Source organism: Aedes albopictus, chromosome 2 (genome assembly GCF_035046485.1).
Source record: "Aedes albopictus strain Foshan chromosome 2, AalbF5, whole genome shotgun sequence".
Taxonomy (NCBI): domain Eukaryota; kingdom Metazoa; phylum Arthropoda; class Insecta; order Diptera; family Culicidae; genus Aedes; species Aedes albopictus.
In genome coordinates, this window is record NC_085137.1 from 205,341,401 (window position 1) to 205,361,468 (window position 20,068).

The window sequence follows — 20,068 nt, forward strand, 5'->3', positions numbered from 1 at the left end:
GTCCAATGGTATGCTTGAGGAACTTTCGACAGTTGATTATTTTCAAATTTTCTCCTGAAGAATATTACACTTTTTCCAAAAGGGGGACGATGTCCTCTCAACTTCCAAATGAATCGACGATTTATTTCAGCAAGACGTCACCAGAGTCAAATTTCTTCAAAGCTTCTGGTAACCAAACACTCGCGATCACAACGAGAAAGGCTAGGTTTTTCGTATGAGTATCTGTTCACCACTCGCAAATTACCAATCACTTGAAATAGCCTTCTGTTGGAAGCACCATCCGCGAAATCTATTTTTTTACTAGTCGAACTATAGAAAAACAGTCGAGACCGCTGCTGAACGCGGCCGGTCGCAAGCCGCAATCCACCCAGGAAACACTTTTTACGAAAACCCTTTTTGCTTTTCGAGGCAAGTTGCAATAATTATTGAGATAAAATATAGAACTCGCGGACAGCAAAAAATTGACAGCGAAAAAAATAAACACCCTTCGAACAGTACTTAACGCGATATTCTTTTTATTTACTAAATACAGTCACGGAGATACAAAAGTGGTTTGTTGGTTTATATTTTTGGTGGCTATCTGCCAAGCGGAGAGTTCATAAGAGCAATACCTAAGTCTGAATAGGACGCAATCAGTGAAGTACTAGATTGAAAGTAGTGAGCCGAATTTTTGTATGGTGAGATGATCAGTTCTCCACTTCTGTAATGAAATGGTGCAAACAACGTGGGTTATATGGTTTCTTGCCTAATTTGATGCTGTTTGAGCAAAAGTTTGGGTAACTGTGTTGTTGTATTATTTATTTCTTGCAACTTCAACAACACAGCTACCCAAACTTTTGCTCAAACAGCATCAAATTTGGCAAGAAACCATATAACCCACGTTGTTTGCACCATTTCATTGCAGAAATGGAGAACTGATCATCTCACCATACAAAAATCCAGCTCACTACTTTCAATCTAGTACTTCACTGTTTGCTTCCTATTCGCATTTCTTTGAAACCTAGCAGTGTTTGAGTAGCGCATATAAGTATGCGTTAAGAATAAGTAGGTATAAGCTTCTTGTCTTCACAGCATATTCTGAAAGAACAGCCACTCTAGGACAAGTTGCTTCTACACTTACTGGTCTTGAACCATCTGGAACAAAACCAGGAGGATTTAACTAGACGGCGTCCATAATTTTCATCACGACGATCAATTCCTGCTTGCAAAGTGTGTACGCCATGTTGATGTTTGGATTGTGATTTGAATACATGGTTTTGCCAGCTGGATTGAAAGTTTTATTTTTCATTTGCCAAAAGATCAAAATGAAGTGGCGCTTTGCTTTATTTAGAGGCAATATATCGCATTATACCAGTAAACTTTTTGGCAAGAATTTCTTTGTCATGATAACAGAGTTTTTCCCCGTGAAAATTTACAAATTATTGACATGGATGACCAATTCGTTTTTGCGTTATTATTAATTTGTAATTTACTGCCAATTTCAGTGATGATTTCAGCTTCAGGTTCATTCTAAGTTTTTGGTTTTATTTGTTCATCTAAGTCGTTCTTAGAACTTTAAAACGGCAAGTTGATCTTTTTGCGACCTACACAACAGATCTAATCTATGCTGTACTGTATTGTACTACAAGAATATGCCACAAAACCAAGTAGTTATACAAAGGTTTTAAGGAATGGTTTTAACAACCTCCTGTAGGATGGGCCCTTTTGGGTTTAATATGGTTTTAAGACGTTTTTATTAGAGCTGTTAAGCCTACTAAGCTTTAAAATTAGTTTTATTGGTTTGATTATAACAACAGCTTGTAGGCTATGAGAAAACTTAAAATGTTACTTGGGGTTCGTGAGTTTTGTTGCCTCAAAGGGACTTCAAACTCATTTTTATATATAAATGATACGACCCAACAATCATTTTTGGTGTACAAGAATGGAACAAACTACTGTTAAGTAAACTTTAGCTTAAGCAACTGTTATTCAGCTAGTTATGTTACTTGGGGATTGCACAAAATTCATCTTCATGTTCACTTGATAGTGAGTTGATGTCAGTTGTTTCAATGATCGGCAATAACATTTGTTAAGCTTTTACTACTTCATGATTCTGCATCGTCACTAAAATATCGCATCGGCACCACTATCATATTCTAGACCCTACTACACTATTTCTCATCACAAAATAACGATTTCCGAAGTCTTCCTGATGCATCAGCACCTATACATCCAGATCCGACGCACACTCTTCACTCACTACTTATACCGCATTTAGTTCACAACTGGACTGTGCACAGAGTCTTCATAAGTGCGAAAACGTAAATAAAACTGCGCGATTGCATCAAATCAAATTGATGTCTTCGGTGCACTATTTCTTCGATGTATGCTGAATAAGTGCTCTGAAGACACCAAGTTGATTGGATACAATCGCGCACTTCTATTTGCGTTTTCGCACTCGTGAAAACTAGTGCGATAGTCCAGTGGCGAACTAAATGCGCTATGCTCTATTTTTCTAAACACAGCTTTTTTGAACCGATGAACACGTTTATACACCTCCAATACAAGTAAAAAAGAGTATCAATAGTAGTTTACGCAACAAAACACTAGTGCGATAGTCCAGTGGCGAACTAAATGCGCTATGCTCTATTTTTCTAAACACAGCTTTTTTGAACCGATGAACACGTTTATACACCTCCAATACAAGTAGAAAAGAGTATCAATAGTAGTTTACGCAACAAGGTGCAGAATGAAGATTTTTACAGCACGAGTCGTACATTTATCCAACGAGGCTTGCAGAAACAAATTTTCAAACCTGCGTCCAGAAAGCATCAACAAGTTGAAAAACTGAAACAGCACGCTAACGCCACTCAGCAATAAAGTGCATAATTTCCAGACTACACCAAAAATGTGTAACCCTTGCACATTCACAAAATCAGCTCCTGTGTCCTGTCCACAAAATCGTGAATTCACAAAAAAAATTGCGCGGTAATCTAGCTAGGTTTACTAATGACCTTGGGAAACAAAAAAATATCGACATTTCGCATCTAGACGAGTGTACGAGCTGTTTTTGAGAATGTGTAACTGTTACACATTTTTGTGTGGTCTGGAAATTATGCCCTTATGAGTAGGGCTTACTCATTCTAGGTGCTGAGTGGTTTTAGCGTGAGTGCGAATATTTTTGCAACCGTCTCGGGCGCAGCACACTACGATATCTTCCTAGCTTGGATGTATGTTCTCTGTGATTAAATTGAGCATGAGAATTGGTAACGTACACTTCGTAGTTGCTACTACGTAGTAGATACTCCGTGATTGACAAGACCTAGTAGAATTGCACAGAGACCCAATAGATATGAGGCTTGGGATTAACATTCCATCCTCAATGTACACGTTCCGAGAGCTTAAACTTTATTTGTTCACTAACACTATTTGTTGCGCCGGCCACGTCCTTACGGATAACCGGAGAAGGGAAGGAATGTTAGTTTGTCAACAGTTGCTACTAGAGGTTGAATATACTACTGTGCTCCTCACAATTACCACGAGACGGAGTTTTTGTTAGTAGGGAGCGATGTATAGTTACATAGATCAGGATTCACTTTGGTAAGCAATGCGATCTATGTAACGGTGAGCATACACAAAACACATGTACCACCTTCTAGATCACCTTACAATTTAGAAGAGTGGTGAGACCTCGAAACTTTTTAATAGGAATTCAGTGAATATGTTATGTAACGAAACAGATTTTGCTTCACCTCGCGCTAAGAAGAATTGGATGAACCAATATATAATGTTACCTGCTTTTGATACCATGGTGAGACAAAATTCTTTGCTGTCACCAACAGTGACGGACCACACAAACAAAGGAAATATACTAAAACGTATTGTAGTAAAACAAAATAGTGTGGTCGACACTTTGAAGTGGAGAACTGTACAATAATATACGGAAATATCATTGGGGAAAAATTGTGACTACAGGTGATTACCGAGAATTTGGCCGATACTTGAATTGACGAAAAAGCGGGAGAGATAATTTATAAGATACAATCTAGGACATTGACAAAAACAAAAACCAGGTCGATACTCATGGTGACGAACTATATAAAATTCCTGAATTCTGAAAGGATTCTTTTAAGTTTTCCGTATTAAGTCTAAGGGTCTGTACCAATTGGCGAATTAAAATTAATTTTCACTTAAACTTTACAGTTCGATAATTATTTCCTCAGGAGAACTGTCAAATTTAAGTGTTGAACTGTCAAATTTAAGTAAAAACAAATTTTAATTCGTCAATTGGTACAGACATTAAGTATTAATTTAGCGAAATTTGTACCACCCGTGTACATCAAATCTGCACTCTAGGTCGTTCAAATTTTATTAACTGTTCCGCCACACGTCTGTATTCACTCCGCTAGACAACAAGCGAACCATTTGATACTCCCGATCTCGTTGGTACATGGTGAGGCGACCCCCTGCCAGGGGCACACACCGCAGGCTCTGGCGCAAACCATTGTTTTCGAGTGGTTGTGTAAAAAGATATACCTTTCAGATAGTGGATGAAATATGCCAAAGCCGATGCGGAAAGGAAACACTGGAGAAGCCAGGAGTGGCGAGTCCTTAAAAATTCAAACGGTCGTCGTCGTCATCGTCGCTTGAACAATACGATGGTATGTGGCATATGAGAAAGCTGAGAGATATCAACTTTTCATCATTCCACTCGTGGCAACTCGTCATCGGCAAGCAGCAGCAGCCGCAGTCGAGCAAACTGCCACAGCAGCAGCAATTATAGTCGCCGGCTACAGGGAACAACGAGAAGTGTGCCTGATGTTATGGGATGTTGATGTAGGTAGGTAGGGTATGAGCACCCTTCTTCAGTCTATGCTCCCATGTTCATCCTATTCCAAAAACAGATGATTTCGGCACCAATTGTTTCCGTTCTTTTTTTGTTATCGCGCTGCTGACTCCTAACAGAATATGCGAAAATAAAAATAATGTATTACTGTCATTGTTCGGATAGAAATGCAAACGGTCCTCAGAGCAGTCTTGTTGTTGACAGCTTGAAGCTAAAATTAGATTTTATTTTAATTTGTCGGTTAAATATTACTGTTTTGTAGAACTTACAACAAGTTTTTCTTCTACCAATCTAGTCTAGCCGATGGCAACCTTTTTAACCGGATAGTTATCGCCCGTACCTTAAGATTCCATGTAATATATGTATAATATATAGTGAGTAAGTTAATAGTGTTTTCAAATGTCGCATGTAGAACTTACTATGCTTTAGGATTTCACTTATTATTTTAGGATTTAACAAATTCAGCTGTAGCGGTCTTATAGGTGATCATACAAATTTAGGTTACAAATTGTAGGTTTAGCTAGGATAATAAATATAGCATTAAATTCATTTAGTTAAATGCATGTTTTAGCTCAACTCACAACTCAATGTGCACTACGCTTAGAATAAAAAAAAGAGATCAAATTCACTTTGATTTTACGCGGATTTTCACAATTTTGATTATAGCATAAAACGTGTTTCATCCATCTAGACGTTCAATTTTCTGACACATCTGCCTATTCCCTACAGCCTGATCTGATTGTATAGGTAGCCCCAATGACGGTTCTATTGACATATGCCGACACTACCCACGTTGGTCGCAACTCGTCGCATCTGCAACAGGGGCATCGGTATGCTCGGCGGTACAGGGTTGTCCCGATATTCCGAACACATCCCCGGCTCGTAATCCTGTTCCGGAACCACAATACGGAGCAGCGTTACTTCCCTCGATCTCCAGTACCGCCAGGTTAGCGGTCGCCCGTTTGACCAATCCGTAATTGGTCCTAACAATCGCTTGGCGAATCCTTCCATCACCTGCTGCAATTGGTTCTTCGACGATCCCTCTAATCCACGCTTTGCGCCGGTTTCCATCGACGATGTACACAAGATCACCTTTTCGTAACGGCGTTGACTCATCAAACCACTTACTGCGTCGATTGATACTCGGAGTATATTCTTTCAACCAACGTTCCCAGAGATTATTGGAGAGCTCTACAGAACGCTGGTACGTGTCACGAAGTGCACTAGCTGGATCGGTAGGGGGTAGTACTTCGTGGGGTTCGTTTGCAGCCGTTCCTCGAAGAAAATGGTTAGGAGAAAGAGTCTCCTGAAGAGCACCTTGGGATGCGTAGACAAGTGGACGACTGTTGACCATATCCTCAGTTTCAGCTAATGTGGTGAGAAGGATTTCATCGTTCAGTCGACGCCCGTCGTTGAGCACCGCCATGACGTTCTTCACAGTCCGGACCATTCGCTCCCATATGCCTCCCATATGAGGGGCGGCAGGTGGGTTAAAGTGCCATTTCGTCCTAGCACTAGTAAACTCCTCGGCACATTCTGCGCTGATTTCTTGCCATTGCTGCACAAATTCCTTGCTTGCAGCTTTTAGATTGGTACCGTTGTCGGAAAAATACTCTGCTGCGGGGCCCCGTCGACATATGAAACGTCTGATCGCCATTGTGCACGATTGCGCTGTGAGGTTGTGGGCCACTTCGAGGTGGATAGCCCTAACTACTAGACACGTGAATAACACTATCCACCTTTTTTCTGAACGTCGACCTACCGAGACTTGTACCGGACCTAGGTAGTCGATCCCAACAAACGTAAAGGGTCGCTTGTAGGGCGTTAGACGTTGTACAGGAATGGACGCCATTCTGGGTACCTTCGGTAAGCTCTTGCGTATCTTGCACCAGTTGCAGCTTCGCTCGACTTTCGCCAACACAGTGTTCACACTGATAATGAGAAAGCGTTGTTTTATCTCATTTTTGACAGTTTCCCTAAAGGCATGACCGTACGCTTCATGATAGTGGCGCACTAGAAGTTCGGTTACTGGTCCATCTCGGGGAAGGATGACTGGGAACCGCATGTCGAATGGTAGATTTTCGGCCCTATCGCACCGCCCTTCCATTCTCAATACCTTTTCGCTATCTATGAGAGGCGTCAGCTTATAGAGTGTGCTGCTCTTTTCTAGGGTTATCCACTTCGATGGTTCGAGGTCTTCATTTTTCAGGAGTGTTGTAATTTCATCTCCAAAGTACTCGTATTGCGCGGATCGGAAAAGAAGAGTTTCAGCTCGTTGATACTCATTTTGCTTCAGAGGCACCCGCGTCGAATGTACACCGGAGATTATGCAACGTTGTTGATTCTTCGTCGGCTTGAGTGTTTCGATGGACTCCCCGCGTTTTTTCCGTTGACAATTCGAGATAAAACGTAGCGCGCTCGCCAACGTCCTGACGAGAACGTTCCATTTTGAAAACTTGGTAGCATCGATCAGCTTATCTGGGAACGTGACGTCGTGGAACAAATGTACAGCCCTTAATTCCGTTTTAGTGTTCGTAGGAGGAAGTTGTTGACGCGGCCAAGTTTCTTGGGGTTGGTAGAGAAAATTCGGCCCACGAAACCATTCTGGAACCAGGCCACAATCGCTTCTCCACTTCGTAAGGCAGTCAGCAATGTTCATCTTCGAGGATATCCATCTCCATTCCGACAGCTTTGTCAGGCTTATGATTTCCCCGATCCTGAAGCTGACGAATTGTTTGTAGCGTTTTTGATCCGATGCTATCCAAGACAGGACAGTTCGAGAATCAGTCCAGAAAAAGGTTTGATGTACTTGGAGTGACAAATGTTGTTTGAGTTGCTGCGACATCCTTGAGGCTAGTACAGCCGCTTGCAACTCGAGACGGGGGATCGTGAGTTGTTTTAGAGGAGCTACTTTGGATCGTGCCATAACCAAGGAACACTTGACCAGCCCGTCGACTTCAATCCGTAGATATCCAGCACATCCGAAGGCGTTTTCCCCTGCGTCGCAGAATATATGCAGCTGTACGTGTCCAAAATCCGTTGACTGCACCGCGCCGAAGTAGCTACGTGGAATTTTCAAGCTGGCTATCTCTGGTAACGCGCTTACCCATGATCTCCACTTGTTGTACGAGTCGTCGTCAATTTCCTGGTCCCAGTCGTATCCGGACCTCCAAAGATCTTGAACCAGCATCTTCCCCAGCGAAGTGAACGGAGCTAGAAGACCCAAGGGGTCGAACAAAGTCATAACTGAACTAAGGACGACCCTTTTTGTAGGTTTGATAGAGTTGTCCAGTGAGACCTCCATTCCGGATGGAACAGCAAAAGACAGAGTGTCCAATTGCGGGTTCCAGATAACGCCCAGCACTCTCTCGTTTTCGGTAGCTTTGTCCTGGTGAAAGTGTACCAATTCGGTTGATCCTTCCTCGCCCAGACCGCTTAGAACCAGCGGCGAGTTCGAAGACCAGTTTCTGACTTCGAACCCCGCTTTAGCGTTGATGAACCTCACTTCCTTGGCTCTCCGTAGAGCTTCCTCCTCAGAGTCTAGGCTATCAAAATAGTCATCCACGTACGTACGATCTACAATTGCTGAAGCAGCATCGGGAAACTGTGTCGAGTGTTCAAGAGCGTTCCGATTTTTTACAAATTGAGCGGAACAGGGGGAGCACGTAGCCCCAAAGGTAGCCACGTCCATAATATAAACCCCAGGAGGATCCGTGGAATCGAAGCGAAATAGGAAGCGTTGAGCTTGTTTATCGGCATCCCTAATACGCAGCTGGTGGTACATTTCGCGTATGTCGCCACCAATGGCCACTGCTCGTTCGCGAAATTTGCAGATCACCGACAGTAGGGAAGTGAGGAGATCTGGGCCCTTGAGCAGGTTTGAATTGAGAGAGACGCCTCCGACGGTCGCCGCCGCATCCCATACAAGGCGCACTTTGTTTGGCTTTTTGGGGTTGAGGACCACATTCAGCGGTAGGTACCAAACCTTGGAACTGTCTACGCTTGCCAACTCGGTTTCAGTCGCCTGGTGAGCGTACCCTTTTTCCACGTACGCTTCAATTTGCTGGTGAACTTCAGTTTTCAGCCGAGATTCCTTAGAAAGCCTTCGTTCTAATGCCATCATCCGCTTCAACGCCATCGGGTAACTGTCTGGAAATGTTACGCCATCGTGTTTCCAGATCAATCCCGTTTCGAAACGGTCTCCCACGCGTCTAGTCGTTTTCTCAAGAATATCTCTTGCCCGTACGACGTCTTCTGTTTCTGGTATCGCTTCAGTTTGCTCGTACGGATCTTCCATGGTGTACTGCGCCCTTAGCAAATCGTGTAGATACTGATTGCTCACCGGTTCTACTGAGTGATGATGCACGTACGCCTTCGGTGAGGTCCGCTGTTGATTTGGACCGTAGATGGACCACCCTAGTAGTGAACGTACGGCAATGGGTTCTCCGGAATTCCCCACCTTTGATTCCAGAGGAGCAAACAGGTGGAGATTGTCGAGGCCAATCAGGATGCGAGGAATTTCCGTGCCGTAATCCGAGATCGCTAGTCCTGTTAGATGATGGTATCGGTTGATGATCTCTTTGAGAATGATGTCCTGTTTGGGCAGAACGAGTTCCTTCACCGTACGTGCTTCGTTCAACGCATACCGTTTCGAACTTCCTCTTGCTGATATTTGAAGGCAAATTCTCCGTGATCCTTGCTCGTATCGCTTCATTTTCGCGGTCCAGACAACTTCTAACGGCTCTGGAATACCGTCAGCTTTGAGCGTGTCGGCAATCGAATCTTCTACCAGCGTTGTCGAGGCACCTTCGTCGAGGAACGCTGATGTTTCCACCATTCGGTCTCCGCAGTGTAGCGTGATAGGGACGATGCGGAATATTACCGACCTGTACGACTGCAAATGTGCGTTACTCTCGACTACCGAGAGTTGGATGCTTTCTACTGCTCGGTGGAGTAGAGTATGATGGCTTTTTGTGCAGTTTGGTGCATTGCAGCGCCCTTTGAACGTGCATGGTGCTTTACCATGGTCGTTGAGACATAATTGGCAAAGTTTGAATTTCTCAACGATTTCTAGCCGTTCACCAATATTGAGCTTGACAAAATCATCGCAATATCGCACCTTGTGGTCGTTTCGCTTGCAGACGACGCACGGCTTCCTTGGTTTCGGATGTGTTTCCGAACGCGACCCGCTTGGCCTGTTTGGTTGAGCGTTGTGGGTGTTAACGAACTCCTTCTTCTTCGGCTTACATTTCAGCGACTGACCGATTATCCCATGCTCCGCTCCAGTGAAGTCTGCTACCTCAGAGACCTCCGATACAATATCGTTGATGAAATCGGTGAAGTTCCTTAGCGGCGTACCGACTTTTCCGCGCTTGAACCGGACCCAGTCCAGTTTATATTCGGGCGGTAGCTTGTTGACAAGCTCTTGTACTAGCATGGGATTACTCAGATGATCGTACAACCCAGCTGCCTCGAGGTGATCGCAGAGTTGTTTGACTGTGATTCCGAAGTACAGGAACGTCTCGAGCCGATCCATTCGTGGAGCTTGGGCCTGTCGTACCTTCGCAACCAGAGACTTCAGCAACTTTTCCGGGTTACCGAACAGTTTCCGGAGATCCTCAATAACTTCGGGTACAGAATCCGGAATCAGCAGACGGCTTTGCACGGCTTCCTTCGCCAGTCCCTGAAGGCTGTCTTGAAGCCTTTTCAAATTGTCCGTGTTCGTAAACCCACACGCGGCCGTAGTATACTCGTAGCAACTTATAAATAGCGGCCACACCTCCGGCTCCCCACGAAATGCTGGTAGATGCTTAGACACGGCTTGTCTAGCCGCCAGCTGTTCTGGCGTAGGTCCTCGTCCTCCAGCGTAACCTTGAGGTTGATCTTCGGGCCTACGGCGGTTCCTAATATTCCGGATGACGAGTTGTTCCTCCGCAGTCAAGTCCGATCGATGCAGAAGCTCGTCCCATTCTCGGGAAACATTCGTTGGTGCTGGTGGATTTTGCAATGAACGTTGAACGGAACTGGTAGCTGGCTCGATCCCCGGCTCGTTTAGCATCGTGGGTCTTGGTAACTCCCGGTTGACGTTCCGCAAGTTGTTCCCGGTTGAAGGTTTCGTGTGTGAGCCTTGGAGAACCGGCTCATGTCCGCCACACTTCTTCGGATACGCTCCACGTGGATCATCCTTTACCGTGTCCAACCAGGTCTTCGCTCTATCAACCCCTGCTGCACCTTCTTCTTCATCATCAGTCTCTTCATGTTCTTCGTACTGTTGAGAAAGGTCCAGTTTAAGTTTCTGGAACCGACTTCGAAGTTCCTGGCGCCGTTGTAGAAACTCCTGTTCATCGCGCAGCTGTTGTTCCAGGACTTCTTGTTCCTGTGCCAGCTCCTCTTCCTGCATTTGCCGTTTCTGCAGCCGCTTCTTCTCCAGGAGTTCCCGTTCCATCTGCAGACGCTTCTCGTGCAGAACTTTTTCTTCGTCCAGCTGTTTCACTTTAGCACTTTTCTCATATTGCAGCTGCGCCAGCGACTCCTCGAAACTAGCGACAATAGCGTCCACTTTCCCCGACTCAGACCCAGTATCACTCTTATTACTAGTTTTCTTACCGGTCTTCTTCGAGGGAACCTTTTTGGAGTTTTTTGGCACCTGCAAGGTATTCGTGCACTTTGTACAGACCCACTGTGACTCCTTTACGGCTTCGGTGACACCGGCGCAAGTATAGTGGGCCCACTGGTCACAATTGTCACATTGGACCATATCGTCCACGCTTTCGTGATCCTCGCAGAGCATACAGGTGAGATCGCCACTTCCCGGTGCATCGTTATCCTCCGGCATTTCGAGGTTATCCGAGAGTTGTTCTTCAAGATTGTTCGGATAGAAATGCAAACGGTCCTCAGAGCAGTCTTGTTGTTGACAGCTTGAAGCTAAAATTAGATTTTATTTTAATTTGTCGGTTAAATATTACTGTTTTGTAGAACTTACAACAAGTTTTTCTTCTACCAATCTAGTCTAGCCGATGGCAACCTTTTTAACCGGATAGTTATCGCCCGTACCTTAAGATTCCATGTAATATATGTATAATATATAGTGAGTAAGTTAATAGTGTTTTCAAATGTCGCATGTAGAACTTACTATGCTTTAGGATTTCACTTATTATTTTAGGATTTAACAAATTCAGCTGTAGCGGTCTTATAGGTGATCATACAAATTTAGGTTACAAATTGTAGGTTTAGCTAGGATAATAAATATAGCATTAAATTCATTTAGTTAAATGCATGTTTTAGCTCAACTCACAACTCAATGTGCACTACGCTTAGAATAAAAAAAAGAGATCAAATTCACTTTGATTTTACGCGGATTTTCACAATTTTGATTATAGCATAAAACGTGTTTCATCCATCTAGACGTTCAATTTTCTGACACATCTGCCTATTCCCTACAGCCTGATCTGATTGTATAGGTAGCCCCAATGACGGTTCTATTGACATATGCCGACACTACCCACGTTGGTCGCAACTCGTCGCATCTGCAACAGGGGCATCGGTATGCTCGGCGGTACAGGGTTGTCCCGATATTCCGAACAGTCATTTTTTTAAGATTTCATAACGTAACACTAGGAACTATAATCTAGTAGCCAGCAATTAATTCATGCCTATTTAGATTGCTATAGGGCACTGCATGAAATTATCTTCTTCTCTTTCACTCTTACAGAAATTTTGTAAACAACAAGGCCAAGAAACGTCAAAATCCCATACAAAATCAAAACAGTGCAGTGCCCTATAGACTCTACAATGAGCTATGGCCAAAATAGACGACTGGCATTTCTACCCTAGAACAATTAGTAAAATAAGTAAGTGATTCTATATTTCTCTCTACTTATCCGGAACATAAAGACATTTGTATGAACTGCCACTAAAATATTTGTAACAACAATGGTCATGTGTCTACAATGTGTCGTGAGCAGATTTTAGCAAAGACATGTCACAAAACTGTTGATTGCGTTCTACTCGAACTGGATCAATTGTTACGTGATATGATAAAAAATATAAATTTGGTAAAATTAACATTGAACAATAAGCTGAGTGGTTACCAAAAAAAAAATCTTATTTAGTTTTGGTGCATTTTCAACCTCAAAAAGTGTGATACTTCTGCATTACGTGCCAATCTGTGCTACCATTCTATCTCTTAGCATACGTTTCATTCCAAGACCTCCCATTAAAGGATCACTTTCCCTCAACATCACCCCACACAATCAACTACAAAAGACTGAGTAATGTTCGCCACAGGGAGCAACAATGCAACGTGTGCTGCAACGGCCAGGATCGAAAGATTCCCCAGCTGGACACGGGCGCGATTTCTTCTTCGTCATCCGCAGGTCCTTACACGGTATAGGACTGAAAACATCTTTATTGTCTTTTAATGTGCGCTCCTCGATTAAGACACGACCTACGGGGTAGAGGCGATAAATTCAACAAGGATTTGTTTAAGCGGTTATTACCAGCTCGTCTTGATTCCTTTTGTTCGCTTTTCATGCTCACCGAATTCCTGTTGACAATGTTCTGCCTAAACTGATGATTCTTGGAACACACATAATGATCACCACAAAAAAGTATTATATAACGATGCCTCTCTAATGCGCACGTGTTAATCCTTCCAATTGAGGTTGTCTGAAAGAAAAATGTTTTCTACCTACCCCACACAGCATCAACATCCCTCGCCTAGGAGGTGAAAGTCATCAGCTTTCTTTTATTCGTCTTTCCTAATGTCTTTGTGCGTACACCCAAGCTCGCAATCTTTGAAATATATCTTAGATTTCCGTCATTTGATCTCGTTTCCCTCTCGCAGTAATCCACAGTTTCCACACTTTAATGGTAATAGGGTATAATTAATGCGGAAAATCACACTCATAAGATGATTGTGTCCCGACATTGTCGTCGTTGTAATGCCATGAAGGTCGCCATACCTACTGGGTGATATGCTGGGGATTTAAATTTCAAGTGGTTGCCAAACCTCTTACGTGAGCCCAAAACAGTAGGAATACAATATGCTGCACGACGAACAATCGCCCAAGTGCCCACTTCAGAATTGTATGAACTGTTGCAGTTTTTTTCTTCTTTCTCTCTCTCTTATTGCTGCTTCATCATCAGAACAACATCAAGATTGAATTTATGATTATGAGAGGCTCTTCCCCGGGGTGACACGTAGGGCTCGAAACGGATTTTCTCACGATTTGGGATGGCCGAATCGGAAACAGAGTTTCACCACTAGAGTGACTTTTTCGGTTTACTTCCGAATTCAGTGCATCAGGGTGGAAAACGTACTTGGGGACCATTCAAGGAGATCTCTTATCATAGGGTAGTTTGGAATATAATATACATACGGAGCGAGTGTCCGTCCAGTCCACTCACAGTTTGAGTATTTGTGTCCATTGCTGTTACAGGAGCGATGTGCAGCACTCCATCAAAAGCTTTAGATGAGATTCTCAATCTACTTCCTTTGCATGAGTGGAATTAGAAGCAGAAAAGGAATTGCTGAGACTTAATCGAGTTGAAAATTTAATGCCAGGCGATCTTGTTGGTCACCTGAGCATTTCACAATACATACTTCAAAAATAAGCAAGTAATGAACATTATTAAAGACTGGATGGAACCTGATGGAACCTGCGGAGACCCATGATATTCCCTACAAGATACACAAAACATCTCGCGCAAATTGGGAAGTCGGAGGTCCCACTGTTCGTGAAGGATCAATCAAATTCCATACAAATGGCTCAAAAACTGGAATTAAAATGGGAGCAGGAATCTACGACCCTGGAATAAGAAAAAACAGTGGCGATGGGTAGGGGAGACTGAGGAGACTTGATCCCTGGGGAGACTTGTTCCCCCCATATTTGCTCGGAATCAAAAACATTTTTTTTCTAGCATAATTTTTCCAAAACTTCTCCTGGACAAACGACTATTTTCGGCTACAAGTGATTTCGATTGTACATTGCATTATTTTTTAACGGCTAATGGTTTGTTTTCAGTCCTTCAGAAATCTTTTAGGCGATTCCGAAAAATCTCAATAACTTTGTGAAAATTGAACCAAATCGTGTCAAAATTTCACAGCACATAGTTTAAATAAAATACTTTCAAACTTATTTATCCAAATAAGGCTGTTGTTAACATATTTTAATTAATTCAGCTTAGTATACACAACAGTGACATGTGGAGACTTGATCCCTCGAGAATTACACGCACATTATTCATGTGAAAAATAAAATTCTATTCGGAAGCTTCTATTTACTTGGAATTCTAGTCTATTCAACGATAAAATGTGTCAGATAATTATAACTTTAGTACAAACCAAGAAAAGGCGGATCAAGTCTCCCCCTTTTTTAAAATACAGCATATCCTTAAAAATTTAAGGAAATCTTACAATTTCAAACACTCCATATTCATCTAAAATACAAGAAAACTCGAAAAGAAAATGAATAGGAAGACTCTGGAATTATTTTCCCTTTAAATAAACCATGTGCTCAAAGGGGGATCAAGTGTCACCCATTTTTGAAAAAAAAATCATAAGACATGCCTCCATAAAAACATAGTTTTGAAAACTTTAACAATAATTTAAAGGCATTCTGTTGTGTATTAACTTGCAATAGATGTACCTGCCATTTTGTACGGAAATCGGATCTAGTTTTGTGTTTTTTTTTTTGTTAAAGTTTCAGGTAAATTAAGAAAAAGGGATCAAGTCTCCCCAGTCTCCCCTACTGATTGAATTACTGAAGAACAAAAACTGATATTGGTTTGATTGATATAAAAGGTAAAAGATCAGAAACAATAGCAACATCTTGTATGGTGAGTTGCTCAATAATATCTTAAGATATTACAAGATAAAAACAATAACAGACAAGATTTGTCAACCATTTTCATGAAAAAGTAAAAGAAAAATTGCCAAAATAATTCACAAGGCGGCGATGCTTACCACTCAACTGTGGGAATAAGAGCATGATTTTCTTCGTTTCCACAGCTCAGAAAGGGGTGCATGGCATTTCACTAACATTCAGCCATTTATATGGGTGTATGTGTACCATTTCGTGCAGAAGAGCTAAATTTGCTCTTAGGGGTCGTCCATAATGACGTAGCTTTTTGGGGGGCAGGGGGGTGTTTGTGATTTTGTGACGACGTGTGTCATTGGGGGGGGGGGGGGGGTGGTACGGGTTTATGATATGCTACGTAGCTATCTACTGAACCTATTGAAAAAAATATTTCATAATTATTTTTTTTTTTTTACTTGCATTAAGTATCATTATCCAGTAAATCAAAATAAAATATTACATGATTTTTTTCCATTCACATTAATGTAAATAACAAATAATGGAAATAAATGCCGGCTTCATTTCATAAGGCATGTAGCTATCAGACGCAACAACTGTATCTGCGAAAGTGGTTTTGAAATCCTGCGTAAAGAATAATGTATTGTGTTCGCAGACAAAAATCAATTTCGCTCAAATGCTTCTCAAGACCAATAGTTTGCACGCCGCTAAGGTTGCAAAGGACTTCCTCGAAGAATTCATCCAACAATTTCTTAAGGAGCTCCTCTAGTAACTTTGTAAGGAATTTATCATTGTGTTCTTTATAGGTTCCTTAACAGGAGAAGGATAACATTTCCACAGGAATTCCTACTGAAAATCCCAGAAAAAAAAACTTCTGAAAACATTCCAAAAGGATCTGGAGGAATCTCAGAAGGTATTCTTGAAGGAACTTCCAGAAGAATTTCAGAAGGAACTCCTGGAACAAGCTTGAAAGGAAATAGAGAAATTTCAAAAGAAATTCCGTGAGAAGTACCTGGAGCAATTCTAGATGTAGCTTTTGGAGAAATCTTGAATAAACTTCTGGAAGAATCTTAGAAGGAGATATTTGTCAAAAGGAACTCCTGGTTTAATTTCTGAAGAAAGCACGGAAGAAATAATTAAAACAATCCCGTAAGGAATTTTTTGAAGGAATCTTGAAAATAACTTTTGGGGAATCACGGAAGATTATCTGGATATAACTCCTGGTGAAATCTAAAAAAGAAAATCCTGAAGGAAATCCAGAAATAACTATTGCAATAGTATTATATTGGAGGAATCCGTAAAGGGATTCCTCACAGAATTCGAAGATATCCTGGAAGAATCCTGGATGGAGGAATGCCGGGAAAAATCCTGGATGAATCCTAGAAGGAAATCCTCGAGGAATCCCAGAATAATCCAGGAAGGAAATCCTGAAGGAATCCAAAAAAGAACACCTGGAGGAATCCCAGAAGCAACTTCTGGGAGGGTTTTGAAATAATGCTTCTTTAATAAACACAGAAAGAAGTTCTGATGAAATCTCAAGAGAAATTCCGGTTAAAATCCCTGTAGAGATGTCCAAAGAAACTGCTGGTAAAAGAGAGGAGAAGAAAACCTTGAAAGAACTCCTGAAGGAAACCATTAGAACTATTAGAAAATCTTTAAAAAAAACTCCTGGAGGAATCTAAGTAGGATCTTGTAGCCAGCCCGGACGATCTGTCTTATAAACACGTGGCTTAAGCGCCACTCCACAAGGGAGACCACATGCACAATATCAATTTGCCCAGATGAGACTCTCCTGAGGACGAGCCCATTTAATATTCTCGAAAGGCATTTTACGGATCGTTCCAGCCGGCTTACGAACCAAACGACCAAACGGGTTCACCCTATTACCACAACATGACTATTAATCGCGAAGGCACTCAGAGAATCCGGTGAGAGAATCACGCATGCTCAAAGTGAGACAACATTCGCGGTTGCTCACTAATTCTCATCACTGGCAGACAAGTCACTCGACGCGATACGCATCAGCAAATAAGAGACGGACTGAGAACCACAATCAAACTCCTAAGGGTAGGACGGGGACGACAACAACGCGTAGTGACGGATAATACATGGGTAATTCTCGCTGAGACCGGCCCACTATTTACACCTTGTCTTTAAAAATGCTTTAAAAAAAGTCCTCACCAAAAAAGTAAGGAAAATGCATTTGGTTACTCAAATTGATGGACCCCTCGTTGGTTAGAGCCACAACAATTTTTGCAGACCCCTCGATTTTGGTCAAATGGTGGCTCTTTTAAACCGTTATAACTCGAAAGTTTCCCCAAAACCATCTCAAAACGAATTGTCGTTGAAAAGAGGAAAAAAAGAGCTACTATATACAATAATAAAAAGTTAAGTCGGCCATATTGATTTTAGCCGCCATCTTGGATTTTTATACCAAAACATTTTTTTCACCATGATGACAACCACCGATTTTCAAAATTTTTGCATCAATTGAAAGCTGAGATATACATAACATATCAAAAAATTAGATATGTCTTTTTCTCCTATCAAAAGTTATCGACAATTTTGTAAATCAAATCACATTTTCTCCATACATTTCCATGCGCACCGGCAACGACATGCAACAGCATCCGAGTTTACGCCTGCATGTATACACAAGGGCACCTGCCGCAAAATTTGGGTAGATCGGAGGTTCGTTTCCGTTTTTGACTGTTTCTCAATGATGCGGGCATTGCTATTATAACTTTTTTTTAGTGTTTTGAAAAGCTTAAACCTTCAGTTTTCCATTAGTGGGTTCAGATTTAAAATTCGTGTTGATAAACACTGCGAAATAACGCTGCATTTATGTAAACGGCCGGCACCGGGCCCGAAGTGCAAAAGTGGCATGGTTTACAAAACGGCAGATAACTTTTGAAAGAAGAAAAGGACATCTCTAATTTTTTGATATGTTATATATAAGTGTTTCAGCTTTCAATTGGAAATTGGTGGTTGCCATCATGGTGATAAAGGAGTTTTGGTATAAAAATCCAAGATGGCGGTCAAAATCAATATGGCGGACCCAACTTTTTATAGTTGCAAATAGTAGCTCTATCTTTCCTCTTTTCAACAACATTTCGTTTTGAGGTGGTTTCGGAGGAGAAACTTTCGAGTTATAACGGTTTAAATGAGCCACCATTTTACCAAAATCGAGGGGTATGCAAAAATTGTTGTGGGTCTAACTAATGGGGGGTCTATCAATTTGAGTAACCAAATGCATTTTCTTTACATTTTTGGTGAGGACTTGTAAACATGTAAATGTCATGTAATATCATGTAAACTCCGCCATGTAATCCAGCATGTTTCAGAATGATTACATGACATGTATCACAAATTTACATAATATATCATGTAAACCATCATAGCATGAAGTTTACATGACGTGTAAACCTTATTAATTTCACCTCATCTGTGTACTGGCCTACACACTTCGAAAAACCGATGTAATTTTGTGTCATTTAACGCCGACATATAACTGCTAGCAAAACGACAAAAAATATGTTCGATCTTATTTTTACACGATGCTGATTCCAGCGGTCTTGTAACTTTACAGCAAGCTTCTCATGTTGTTAACCTAACATCAATACCTCAGAGCTCTTTTCTTCAGGTTTTTTTTCTCTAGAAATACCATTTGATTGAACACATTTTGTTGGCGGTTTATCTTGGTTTAAGTCGATTTAGATACAAAAAAGTTGATTAAAAACAGTTTCCACTAGAATATCACATAATCCGGACAGTGTCATCCTCCGTATAGGCACATCACCATACACTTCCCTGCCTTTGCCAACAGCATCTCAGAGAATCGTATCGTTTCCTATGCTTTCGTCCGTCTCTTGTTTATCCAGAAATAATCACTTAATCTCTGTACAATTTGATTATTATATTGCTCGGTCGGATTGCGTTATTATTCATGTAAAATTTCGGCACAAGGAAATAAAAAGTAAGCGATATGTTTGAATATTACTGGCAAACCCTTAAAAACATATCCAACATGTCTAAAAAATACTCGACAATGATTTTCTTTGCGCTCGCGTTTGCAATGACTCAAAAATTTGTCATATTTTTGTTTATGTCACGAGTTATTGTGTTCACTATTAAAATTCAGATTTTTTTGAGTGTGTAGTTGCTAGCCACGGACCCCACATTTTAGGGGCCGACAGAAATTTTAACTCCATGAAAAAAACATCTAATCTAAACAAGAGATGAACCAGCCTAGGGCTGAAAATCTCTATAATAAAGTAATAATAATAATAATAATAATAATAATAATAATAATAATAATAATAATAATAATAATAATAATAATAATAATAATAATAATAATAATAATAATAATAATAATAATAATAATAATAATAATAATAATAATAATAGAAGATATTTTGATAAG

The 20,068-nt window shown here is 41.3% G+C and overlaps 1 protein-coding gene across 1 annotated transcript; it reads right to left on the bottom strand.

The window, feature by feature from the left end:
- Positions 1-5,564: 5,564 nt before the first annotated feature.
- On the bottom strand, positions 5,565-12,370 carry LOC134287887 (uncharacterized). The gene is made up of 2 exons (XM_062851033.1): positions 12,120-12,370; positions 5,565-12,058 (listed from the first exon to the last, which is right to left on the bottom strand). Exon 2 carries the CDS (start codon positions 11,658-11,660, stop codon positions 5,610-5,612), a length of 6,051 nt encoding a protein of 2,016 aa, XP_062707017.1. The 5' UTR covers positions 11,661-12,058; positions 12,120-12,370; the 3' UTR covers positions 5,565-5,609.
- Positions 12,371-20,068: the final 7,698 nt, after the last annotated feature.